This window comes from Bison bison, unplaced genomic scaffold, assembly GCF_000754665.1.
Source record: "Bison bison bison isolate TAMUID 2011002044 unplaced genomic scaffold, Bison_UMD1.0 scf7180017864519, whole genome shotgun sequence".
Classification (NCBI taxonomy): Eukaryota; Metazoa; Chordata; class Mammalia; order Artiodactyla; family Bovidae; genus Bison; species Bison bison.
This window is the reverse complement of record NW_011495072.1, coordinates 12,987,047-13,000,233: the sequence shown is the minus strand read 5'-3', so window position 1 is coordinate 13,000,233 and position 13,187 is coordinate 12,987,047. Positions and strand designations below refer to the sequence as shown.

Here is a 13,187-nt window from a genome sequence, read left to right as displayed (position 1 = left end):
ATTTTAATGAAAAAATAAAAAGTGTGATGCCAAACAAGGGGACAAATCAACAAATATATATATATATATACACACACACACACACACATATACATATATACACACACACATACATACATGAATATAATGAACAAAAGAATGCAAGCAAGTGCTTAGGGACAGCTCACAACATAAAATCAGTTATTTGCATTGTATGGTCATGAGTCTACTACACACATTTTATTTTTCATTATTTCATGTTTTATGGCAAGGGTACCTTATGGCCAATTAGTTATGAGGCAAAATGATTGTGGCAAAGATGCTTAAGGCAAAAATACTAGACACAAACCAGACCAGAGCTGAAATCAATGAAATGGGAAACAGAAAAATAACAGAGAGAACCAGTGAAGCCAATTGCTGGTTCTACGAAAAGATCAACAAAATTCATAAAAGTTACAGGCATACCTTATTATTGTACTTCACTTTATTGTGCTTTGCAGATACTGTGTTTTTTTTTTTTTACAAATAGAAGGTTTATGGCAACCCTATGTCAAACAATTCATTCGGTGCACCATTTGCTCATTTCATGCATCTGTGTCACATTTTGATATTTCTCTTAATATTTCCAATTTTTCCATTATTATTAGATTTGTCTGGTGATCTGTAATCAGTGACCTTTGATGTTACTACTGTGACTTACTGAAGGCTCAGATGATACCATTTTTTAGCAGTAAAATAATTAAGGTTTGATTAAGATATGAACACTTTTTTAAACTCAATGCTAATGCACACTTAACAGCCTATAGTGTTATATAAACATAACTTTTATATACACTGAGGAACTAAAGACTTTGTGTGACTTGCTTTATCACAGTGGTCTGGACCAAACCTGCAATGTCTCCAAGGAATGCCTGTAGTTAGGCTGACCAGAAATAAACAAGTCACAGATTGTCAACTGCAGAAATGAGAGAGATGACACTGCATATTCTACACACAAAATAGCAAAGCTCCCTCGAATGAAATGCATAACCAAAAAGACATGTATTTACTAAAGAAGTTGAATTTGTAATTTTAAAAAATCTTGGAGTTGAATTTGTAATTTAAAAAAAATCTTCCTACAAAGGAAACTCCAGGCCTAGATAGTTTTCCTGGTAAATTCTACAAAACACTTCATGAGGAAATAACAGTAATGATTCTTTCAGAAAATTTAAGACAACAGTTCTCAATTCATTTTTTGAGTGTTAAACTATTACCAGACCCAGACAAAGACATTACCAAAACATAACAATAAAAAGGACAATATATCATTATTAACTGGGGTTTATCTCAGGAAAGCAAGATTAACATCTGAAAACCAATGTAATTCACCATATTAACAAAAAAGAAGAAGTATAAAATCATTTCAGTTGATTTAGGAAGGGCATTTAACAAAATCTAACATCCAACTTATGCAGAAGAACTATACAAAAAAAGTCTTAATGACTCGAATAACCCTGATGGTATGGTCACTCACCTAGAGCCAGACATCCTGGAATGTGAAGACATCTTGGCCTTAGGAAGCATTACTACAGACAAAGCTGGTGGAGCTGACAGAATTCCAACTGAACTATTAAAATTTAAAACACTAAAAGATGATGTTGTGTTGTACTACATATGTGAGCAAATTTGGAAAACTCAGCAGTGCCCACGGGACTGGAAAAGGTCAGTTTTTATCCCAATCTCAAGAAAGGCAATGCCTAACAATGTTCAAATTACCGTACAATTTCACTCATTTCACATGCTAGCAAGGTTATGCTCAAAATTTTTCAAACTAGTATTCAGCAGTACATGAACCATGAACTTCCAGATGTGCAAGCTGGATTTTGAAGAGGCAGACAAACCAGAGAACAAACTGCCAACATTCATTGGATCATCAAGAAAGCAAAGGAATTCCAGGAAAACATCTATTTTTCTTTCATTGACTATGTAAAAGCCTTTGACTGTGTGGACCACTACAAACTGTGCGAAATTCTTAAGAAAGACTGGAATACCAGACCACGTTACCTGTCTCCTGGGAAACCTGTATGTGGGTGAAGAGGCAATAGTTAGAACCAGACATGGAACAACAGACTGGTTCAAAATTGGGAAAGAAGTATGTCAAGGCTATATATTATCCCCCTACTTATTTAACTTATATGCAGACTACATCATGTGAAATGCCACCTGGTTGAATCACAAGCTGGAATTAAGATTGCCAGGAGAAATGTCATCAGCTTCAAATATGCAGATGACATCAGTCTAAAGGCAGAAAGGGAAGAGGAACTAAAGAGCCCCTTGATGAGGGTGAAAGAGGAGAGAAAGTAAAAAAGCTGGCTTAAAATTCAACATTCAAAAACTGAAGATCATAGCATCTAGCTCCAACACTTCATGGCAAATAGAAGAGGAATAAGTGGAAGCAGTGACAGATTTTATTTTCTTGGGCTCCAAAATCACTGCAGACAGTCTGCAGCCATGAAATTAAATGACAACTGCTCCTTGGAAGAAAAGCTCTGACATAATGTATTAAAAAGCAGAGATATTAATTTGCCAACAAGGTCCATATAGTCAAAGCTATGATTTTTCCAGTAGTCATGTATGGATGTGAGAGCTGGACCATGAAGAACGCTGAGGGCTGAAGAATTGGTGTTTTTGAATTGAATTGTGGTGTTGGAGAAAACTCTGGCGAGTCCTGTGGATAGGATATCAAACCAGTCAATCCTTAATATTCACTGGAAGGACGGATGCTAAAGCTCTAATACTTTGGCTAGAAAGTATTAGAGCCTAATACTTTTCACTGGAAAAGATCCTGGTGCTGAGAAAGACTGAAGGCAAAGAAGAAGGAAGTGGCAGAGGATGAGATGGTTGGATAGCATTACTGACTTGATAGACATGAATCTGAGGAAACTCCAAGGGAGTACAGAGGAGTCTGGCAGGCTACAATCCATGGGGTCTAAAAGAGTCAGACATGACTTAGTAACTGAACTGCAACAACAAACAACAACATCAAACATTCATTACTGATAAAAACTTTCAGCAAACCAGGACTAGAAGGAAATATCCTCAGCCTCATAAAGCACATCTGCAAAAACTGCAGATAACGCAATATCTAACGGTAAAGGACTTCATGCTTTCTTCCTAAGATAAAAAATAAAGCAAGGATTGGGATTTCCCTGGTGGTCCAGTGGCTAAGACTCTGCCTTCCAATGCAGGGGGCACAGGTTCAATCCATTATCAGGAAAGTAAGATCCCACATGCCACACAGTGCAGTAAATAAATAAATAGATAGAGAAATAAAGCAGGGATGCACATTTTTTTAAAACTACCTCCATTCAACACATGTTGAAGCTGAAACTCCAATACTTTGGCCACCTGACGCGAAGAGCTGACTCATTTGGAAAGACCCTGATGCTGGGAAAGATTGAGGGCAGGAGGAGAAGGGGACGACAAAGGATGAGTTGGCTGGATGGCATCACCGACTCTATGGACATGGATTTGGGTGGACTCTGGGAGTTGGTGATGGACAGGGGAGGCCTGGCATGCTGCAATTCACGGGGTCGCAGAGTCGGATACGACTGAGTGACTGAACTGAGCTGAACTGATTCAACACATGGAAGAAGACATAGAAGGTAGCCACATGGCAAAGGAAGAAAAACTTGTTTATTCATTTATAACCTGATTGTCTTTTTAAAAAAATCTGCTGGGATCTATGGAAAAAAAGCTACTAAAACTAATGTTCTACAAGGTTTTAGGATAAAAGATCAATTTACAAAAATCAATTTATTTCTATGTATTAGCAATAAACAGTAGAAATTCAAATTTTAAAACCACCATTTATAATTGCATCAAACTGATATATGAAATAATCATAGATAAATATGACACAGTGGATACATATCTTCTGCTCTGACAATGACAAAACTGCTGAGAATCTAAAGACCTAAATAAACGGAGAGACATACTACGAACAGTAGTCAGAAAATTCAACGTTGTTAAAATGCCAGTTCTCCAGTACTGATCTACAAATACAATCCAAATCAAAATACAAGTAAGCTTTTATTGGTGAAATTTTCAAGACATTCTAAAATTTATATGAAATGTGAAGCACCTAAGATAGCCACAACATCTTTGGACAAAAGAAAACACGTGGAGGACTAACACTAATTTCAAGACTTACTAGTAATTGCAAAAATCAAAATATCATTATAATGGTATACAGATGAAGAAAGCGACTAGTAGAACAAAGATACCAGAAACAGAGCTACACAGATACAAATGGTTTTCTACAAAATGCAAAGGCAATCCAGTGAAGAAATGATTTTCAACATATGGTGCTGGTGATAAGAATCCCTGGTCGCATAGTGGATAAGAATCCATCTGCCAGTGTGAGGGACATGGGTTTGATTCCTGATCCAGGAAGATTCTACGTGCAGAGCAACTAAGGCTGTGCACCACAGCTTCTGGGCTCACATACTGCTATCACTGAAGCCTGCTGCTCTAGGGCCCACGAGCTGCAGCTACTGAACCCCACTTGCCCTGGAGTCCATACACTGCAATAACTGAGCCCGAATGCTGCAACTACTGAAGTCTGTGCTCTGCAACAAGAGAAGACACCACAGTGAGAAGCCTGTGTATTGCGATAAAGAGTAGCCCGTGCTCACCAAAACTAGAGAAAGCCTTTGCAAAGCAATGAAGACCCGGCACAGCCAAATAAATAAATAAAATCATTTTAAAAGAACAAACAAATGATGCTGGAACACACTGAATCCAGAAGCAGAAAAAAAAAATCTCTTTAATTATCATATATAAAAATAGCTCAACATCATAAACCTAAATATAAAACTTAAGACTATAAAGCTTCTAGAAGAAAACACAGGGAAACATCTTTGTAACCTTGGGGAAGGCAAGGATTTCTTAGATATTTACAATGCTCATAGTGTGATTCACAAAGGAACAAATTAACAAATTGGGCAACATCAAAAGTAAACACTTCTGCTCTATGAATAACATTATTAAGGTAATAAAAAGGCAAGCCAAAGGGTAGGAGAAAATATATGGAAAGAATCTAATTTATCAAGGATTTGTATCCAAAATATATGAGACTCTCAAAATTCAATGATTAAAAGCACACAACTCATTAAAAAATTTGACAAAATATTAGAACATCAGTGAAGTTATATGTGTGGTAAATAAGCACAGAAAAAGATGCTTAATATCAGTAGCCAGGGAAATGTAAATCAAAATCACAATAAGATACTACACATCTGTTAACCAAATCTAGGAAGACTGACCATACGCAAAACTGGTAAGGATACGCAGCACCTAAAAGTATCTTATACAGCTGGTGGAACTGTAACAGGATAAAGTTACTTAGAAAAACAGTTTGGTAGTCTCTTAAAAAAAATAAACATATATCTAATTATGATCTTTCAGTATTCAGTATTGTAGGGCTTCCCCATGCTCAGATTGTAAAGAATCTGCCTGCAGTGCAGGAGAACGGGGTTCGATCCTTGGGTCAGGAAGATCCCCTAGAGAAAGAAATGGCAACCCACTCCAGTATTCTTGCCTGAGAAATCCCATGGACAGAGGGGCATGGTGGGCTACAATCTATGGGGTCGCAAAGAGTCGGTGACGACTGAGCGACTAACACTTTGACTTTCAGTATTTACCTAAGAAAAACAAAAAGTATGTGTTCCTACAAAGACTTATACTTTAATGTTCACAGCACCTTGTTTGTAACAGCCCCAAACAGTAATAACCTGAAAGCCCCTCAACAGGCTAATGGATAAATTGTGCTATACCCATACCTAGAATAATCAACAACAATAAAAAGAACTTATTTCACTTGGCATTATGTCACTCAAGTTTTTCCATGTTTTTGCATATGGCAGCATTTCCCTCTTTTCAAAGACTGGGTAGTATTGCCCTATTTATATAACACATTTTAATTTATTCAGTCATCCATTGATGAATATTTAGGTTGCTTCCAAGTCTTGGCTATACTCACATAAGGAATCAAAAATTGTCAAATTCAAAGACGCAGAGAGTAGGATAGGGGTAGCCAAAGCCTGGGGGAAGGAGGAAATGCAGAAGACGTAATCAAAGGATACACGTTTCAGTCATGGAACATGAATAAGTCCTAGAATTCTACTATACAACACCGAGTTTACAGTTAGTAATACTGTACTATATACTTAAATATTTGCAAAGAAGGTAGACCTTATGTTAATGCTGTTAATCACAAAATAAATAAATAAGATAGGATAGGAGAAAACTTTTAGAAGTGATGGATATGTTTATGGCATAAATTGTGGTAATAGTTTCAAGAATATATACTTATCTCCAAACTCAAGCTGCATGCATTAAACATATACAGCTTTTTATATATCAATCAAACCACAATAAAGTTCTTTTAAAAAATGATAGAATTATTGTGGCTTCCCTCATAGCTCAGTTGGTAAAGAATCCACCTGCAGTACAGGAGACCCTGGTTCGACTCCTGGGTCGGGAAGATCCCCTGGAGAAGGGAAAGGCTACCCACTCTAGTATTCTGGCCTGGAGAATTCCATGGACTGTATAGTCCATAGGGTCACAAAGAGTCAGATGACTGAGGGACTTTCACTTTCATTTCACTATTGTTAAACAAAGCAACATGGTTTAATCTCAAGATAATTATGTTAAGTGAAAGAAGCCATACAAAAAAGAATATGTACTATATTATGTCCTATATAAAATTCTGAAAAATGTAAACTCATAGTCTGAAAGCAGAACTGTGGTTGCCTGGTGGTGTTGAGGAAGGGCATGAGGGAGAAGGTTACAAAGGGCATAAGGGAGACTAGGGGTATGGGGAAGAGGTTACAAAGCAGCAAACAAAAACTCTGGGGCTGATCTCATCATCTTGATTGTAACAGTGCTTTCACTGATACGTACATGTGACAAAACTTATCCAATTCAACTGCACTTTCAATATGTGCATTTAATTATATATTGCAAAGTTGTTTTTAATGGCATTAGTAATCCAAGTAGGAATAGTTTCTGCAGGATACTGCATTACAAATAGGACATAAGGAGGCAGAGACTGAGGGCAGACTACTTTCTTAAGAAGCACATCAGCTTTGGGAACAGGAAAAGAAGATGAGAGGGAGTGGAAGACTGACATAACCAGACAAAAAGTGGAGTTACATGTGCTTTAAGCTGGGAGGAGCCTGAGCATATTTATAAGCTGTAGAAAAGGAGCCAGTGGAGAGAATGAAATTGAAAATGTAGCGGTCAAGAGCCAACTGACGTAATGTGAGGATGGAATATCCAAGAAAAAGATAAGTCTTGAGTAAGACAAATCTTATGTATACACAAGCAGGCATGTTTTGTGGTTGCGTTGGGAAATGCAGGAGTGGATAGAAGAGTTAGAATCTGAGTCTGTCATTCTCTTCCTTTTTTGGGAAGAATTAGGTATGAGAAGCGTAGGATACTGAAGAAGGTTGCTGGAACTCTAGAAAAGCCACTGGCTATAGAAATTGATATGCGGTTGGAGTTAGCTGTTCAACTTAGGGGCATTCTTCTGAAACAAGATGGCAGACAATAAGATGCTTTTGTGCAAACAAAGTAGCTACCATTTACACATGTACATGATGGATTATTATCCAACAATCCTTTTCTGCTCTCTGTTTACCCCTAGAAAACTTCACTCATGTGCTAAGCTTTCTGTTGATTCCACTCTTTTCTCCCTTGATTCACAATAGACTTTTAACACTCTTTAAGTTTGTTGGGAGGTATTTCTAACATATGCATGAAAATACAGAATAATTTAATGAACAGCAATTTTGACCATCCACCTCTATTCGATCATTACACTCTACCATATTTACCTCATTAAACAAAACCCTTGAACCAAAGCAGGCTAACTGGACAAGAGAGTTCATCACCAGCAAACATCAACATACTCGCTCACTTGTCACAATTTACTTATTTTGTAAATAATACCCAGAGCAAATACTCTGATAATTTCAGGTATTACTGTGGGTAGATACAATTGGCCAGCAATGGCCTCTGGAAAACTAGTTGGTAGTTCCCCTGAAGTAAAGTGCTAATATGTTAGAACTGTGTGAATTAGATCATACCCAAAGTCTTGGGTTTGGAAAAAATGCTGTCAACGCATGGATTTTTAATATAAATGATAATTCTGATTCAGAGCACAGATACTATTTTCTTTAGTGTTTGTTAACACTCATTGCCACTTCAGCATTGGTAAATTTGAGGGTGGTTAATAAAAAATATTTTTCTTCACGTCATGTAAAATTTCTGAAGCTGAAAGTATGCAATCAGTTCTAAAGACAAGAGCTTTGGTCTCCAAGAAGTAATAAATCATCTGTTAAATCTAAAACACTGTAATGTGAACAGTACCTGCCAAAACAGACTGTGTGCATCTCCTCTCAGAAGTTCAACTGTGTCCCCTGCCTGAATGTGTAATGGGGGTCCTTCATGAAGAGCGGGGGGCGGCGTTCCACTGTAGCTTCTAATAGCCTGCATCTTTGGTAAACCTGAAAATAAACAACACAACTCTTAGGATTATGAAAATAATAAAGTGTGAAATCCAAATGTATTTCTTAAAAAAAAAAACAACAAAGCCATTAGAAACATTAAAGAGTTTTAATAGCACCAAGCCCAAGGAAACATACGAGGTAACCACAATGGAATGCTTTTCAAGTTTCTCATTATTTGAGATGGTAATAAAATAAGACACATATTTATCCCCTGATTCCTTATACATTTTTCCTCTCCCTCACCATCAATCTCTTTTTAGTTGAAAAAATATTTCTCTTTCAGCTGATGCCTACTTCATAAAAAACACATCAAGTATAGTTTAATGGAAAAGAATCAATTTTTTCATCAATTCTGTCCTTTCTGCCTATTACTTTCCTCTTGGGCATTGGCTGATTTCATCACGAAGGAAGCCCACCCTTTCTGTGTATGTATCACATTGCCCAGTATAAGGCTCATATCTTAAGGTTATCTTTGTAATTCAAAACAAAAACGGTGATGGATGTGCCACTGCAGTCCTTAAGACATTTATATGGAGAAATTCTTCAGGCTCAAATTTAGGCTTGCAAAACGACACAATAAAGGGAATGTGTCTAAGCCAATAGTATCAACAGTACTTGAAATACTGATCCAGGCCTTTTGTTGTATTTCTTGGAATTTCATTTTTGTGAACAGCAGCTTCAATTGCACCCAGGCCTGACTGCACCGACACGGCTTCCAAATGCACCACATCCCAGTCCCCTTTTCATCTGGAGGTGAAACTGCTCCTGCCAACAAGGCTGATTGTGCAAAACACAGTATCTGTTGCACATTGAAGGATTTAAGCTATTGTTTATTACACTTCAAGACTTTTTATTCTAAAGATTAAACACAAAGACACTATAACTGGCTGAAATTGTGGCACTCAACAGAGGAGGATGAATGACTGTCATTCAGTTCTAAGTGTCCAGGTTACCTCAAAAGGACCTCTGTGTCTATATGAAATGCTCCAGCAAAAGGTTGAATAAAGTCCCCCAAATCATTTCTTAATAACCACCCAGCAGGGGGTGAGGAGAAAACAAGTGTGGCTATAAACTAAACAGAACTGACAAGTTTTATTCAGCACTTCCTTATCAGCCCAGTCGATCAGAAGACAGAAGGGCTGAAAAGCAATGCACCCTCCACCCCATTTAACAGCTGTAACTGTCGAGACGTGTTTTGAGTTTCCACATCTCCCCTTCGCTTCAGTTCTTGTGCCACAGAACCCCGAAGCGATGACTTTGATCCCACATCTCTCATGGAGTTTCCCCACCAGATGGTAGAAGGCGGCGGCACCCTTAAACAAACAGCAGACATTGTCTTTTCCAAAATGAGAGAACTCTTCTTGGTTAAGTGTTTATCAGACTCACTCTTAACATACTATACCTGAGTGTGTGTGTGTGTGTGTTAGTCACTCAGTTGTGTTCAACTCTGCGGCCACATGCACTGTAGCCCACCAGGCTCCTCTGTCCATGGGATTCTCCAGACAAGAATACTGGCGTGGGTTGCCATTCCCTCCTCCAGGGGATCTTCCCAACCCAGGGATTAAACCCAGGTTTTCTGTATTGCACGCAAATTCTTTATTATCTGAGCCACCAGGGACACCCGTATTTGACTACAGAAAGCTTATTTTACATTTTTTATTAAGATACTGTGGTTAACATAAAATGAGACCTAACCATCCCATGCATACCAAAACAGATTTAGAAGTTTAATAGATGGAAGAGGATGCTAAAATAGAATTTTTCAAACGCAGCATAGTTTGCATGATAATTATTCCATGTTGAGGGGCCAGAGTAAGCCTTGGTGTGCAGTAAGCCTTGGTTTTACTGAGCATTTCTAGGGCAAGAAAGGCATTTTGTTCAGTAGGCTCCCTTGATAATTTTGTTTTTATGTCAATTTTTAAATAAAGGCTGAAGACAAAAAGAAGAGTTTTTAAACCTGAAAGAGCTGATGTGGCCTTAAATACCGGGATCAGTTGAATGACAGGAAGGGCCCTGGCCTTCACTGCAATTGTCTCTGTAGACAAAGATCCACAGGGACAAAAAGAAGCAGTGCCATGTGAGAAATGGTGGGAACAGCAATTCTCTTATTGCCGATGTGCCCAAGTTACTCATTCTCAAGAAGAAATGATTGAAAATGCATAGACTTAAAAAAAATATGGAACACTTCATGAATTTGTGTGTCATAAGAAAAATTAAGTTTGATGACATTTCACCAACCAAATATAGGTTATGGATTAAAATCCAGAATGCCCAGGCTATACAAAAAGGCTGTGAAATAGGTATGGAGCAATGTTGAATTATTTATGCTTTTCAATGGACTAAAATGTTGACAACATATGACCTAGTAAAATCATAATATTTAAAACTGAAAATAGTACACATATTAACATACTTCAGTCAAATAATGAGACCTAAGTACTAGTCTTAGGATTTACTTGACTAAGAAGTCTTTGGAATGATGGACTTGGTTTTCATAGTCTTGTTTATTCCTTATTTTTTCATTTACTCTATTTTTTCTGCTATTACTTTCTTCTTGGTTATGAGCTTCATTTGAGGAGTTGATTGAGTAGCACACAAGCACAGAGTATGTTGCTGATCTCATTCCTTAGACAAAAATTGTGTGATCCTTGCCAAGAATATGGTTGAGCCCAGGTAATAGTCAAAGGAGATTGCTACTAGCCTGAATTCAGCCATACCTGATTTGCCAGATATGTTTACTTGACTCATATGCTTTTCAGTGGGATGAGTTATAAATTTATAGTATAATGGAATTTATATTTTTGGTCACTTGTTAGGATCATCTTTGGCTATTTATTTCTCGTTGGCCAGCATATCCCATTTCAGGGTGACCTGTCAAGGCTACAGGGCAATAGAGATTGAAAAGGTGAAAGGAGTGAAGCCAGGGCACAGTGACACCATGAATTCTGACAGTCTGCCCCTCGCCTCTGATGCCTGCACGAGGAGGGGTTCTACAGTACTAGTGGGACGAATGGTTGCTTTCCAAAAGGCCCTTTTGTATTCCTTTCTTTTATTAAAAAAACAAGACAGTGACATTGCCAAAAAAGGTGAAAATAATCACATTAACTGATAGATAAAAATGCAATTAAAATAAGAGAGGGAGTGGGTTAAACTTCATGTCCGCACTCAGCCATCAGTATAATTGTTGACATAATCTACTGCCGCAGCAGGCATTCACACCTCGTAAATGAGATCAAGAATGGAGGAGAAACTAGATTTATAGATGTTCATATTTAGAATAGTCATTTAGTGTTAATTTAGTATAGGTTGTCTTCTCCCCTTATAAAATATTCCTGACAGGTTTTAACCTCTGTTTAAAAATGTCCAGGACAGAACATTCACTACCCACGTCCCCGTGACAACTCAGTCATTGTTGCATATAGTTTATTAACAAGCTCTATCTGAAACTTACTCAGAACTTTCTCTAACTTCTCTCCATTGACCTGCCTCTTTCTGGAATTACGCTGAAGAAGGCAAATCTCCTTTTTATAGACTAGACTTTCAAAATTTGTTCAGGCTTAAAATCCCTAGTTTCTTATTTGAAAAAAAAAAGAAATTCTTATTTTCCTTTGGTTATCCACCCTTCGAGGGATTCTGAGATGCAACATGGTATAAAACTACAAAAGCAGAACTGTAATTTCCCTCACTGATATGGACCCATCAGAAATAAGTGGCTAAATGTTATTCTAAAAAAAAACTGATTAAAACATATAAATTCCATTACATGATAAACTTATAACTCACTGCAGAAAGCTGCTTTATTCTTCTCAGGTAAATATGGATGTAATAGTTGTTTACTTTCTATTCTAGAACTGAATTTCTAATGGATATGTTGGTATAATTACAAGGCTGCTTATCAAAATCTGAAAAGTTATATTGAAACTACCTTCAGATATTAAATGCAAAATGATCATATGTAATGCCAACATACACAGTTGAGCAATCGTGGGGTTTTCCAAAACTTTATATAATCAATAATCTTTATCCAAGGGGATATCATTAAAATGGCTGAGACAAAATATATCTCTGTCCAAATGTTTAGTTATTTCAGCTTATTTTATTCCCTTCAACATATGCTTTGCTATATGGCTAACTGTGTCCTTAATATAATACATAACTTGTAGACAATTGTGCCCTTTAACTTTTGTTCATATTGGCAATGGCTGTCTGGGGAGGCCTTACAAATAGCTGTGAAAAGAAGAGAAGCAAAAAGCAAAGGAGAAAAGGAAAGATATAAGCATCTGAATGCAGAGTTCCAAAGAATAGCAAGGAGAGATAAGAAAGCCTTCCTCAGTGATCAATGCAAAGAAATAGAGGAAAACAACAGAATGGGAAAGACTAGAGATCTCTACAAGAAAATTAGAGATACCAAGGGACCATTTCATGCAAAGATGGGCTCAATAAAGGACAGAAATGGTATGGACTTAACAGAAGCAGAAGATATTAAGAAGAGGTGGCAAGAATACACAGAAGAACTGTACAAAAAAGATCTTCACGACCAAGATAATCACGATGGTATGATCACTCATCTAGAGCCAGACATCCTGGAATGTGAAGTCAAGTGGGCCTTAGAAAGCATCACTGCGAACAAAGCTAGTGGAGGTGATGGAATTC

General features: G+C 37.3%; 1 protein-coding gene across 2 annotated transcripts in view; it reads right to left on the bottom strand.

Moving 5' to 3' along the window:
* Positions 1-13,187, bottom strand: part of VAV3 (vav 3 guanine nucleotide exchange factor) — a 436,414-nt gene that overhangs the window by 80,795 nt on the left and 342,432 nt on the right. For both annotated transcript variants that reach the window (XM_010830944.1, XM_010830945.1), the window contains exon 20: positions 8,395-8,531. In XM_010830944.1, the coding sequence (XP_010829246.1) occupies positions 8,395-8,531 (137 nt within the window). The remainder of the gene's footprint in view (positions 1-8,394; positions 8,532-13,187) is intronic.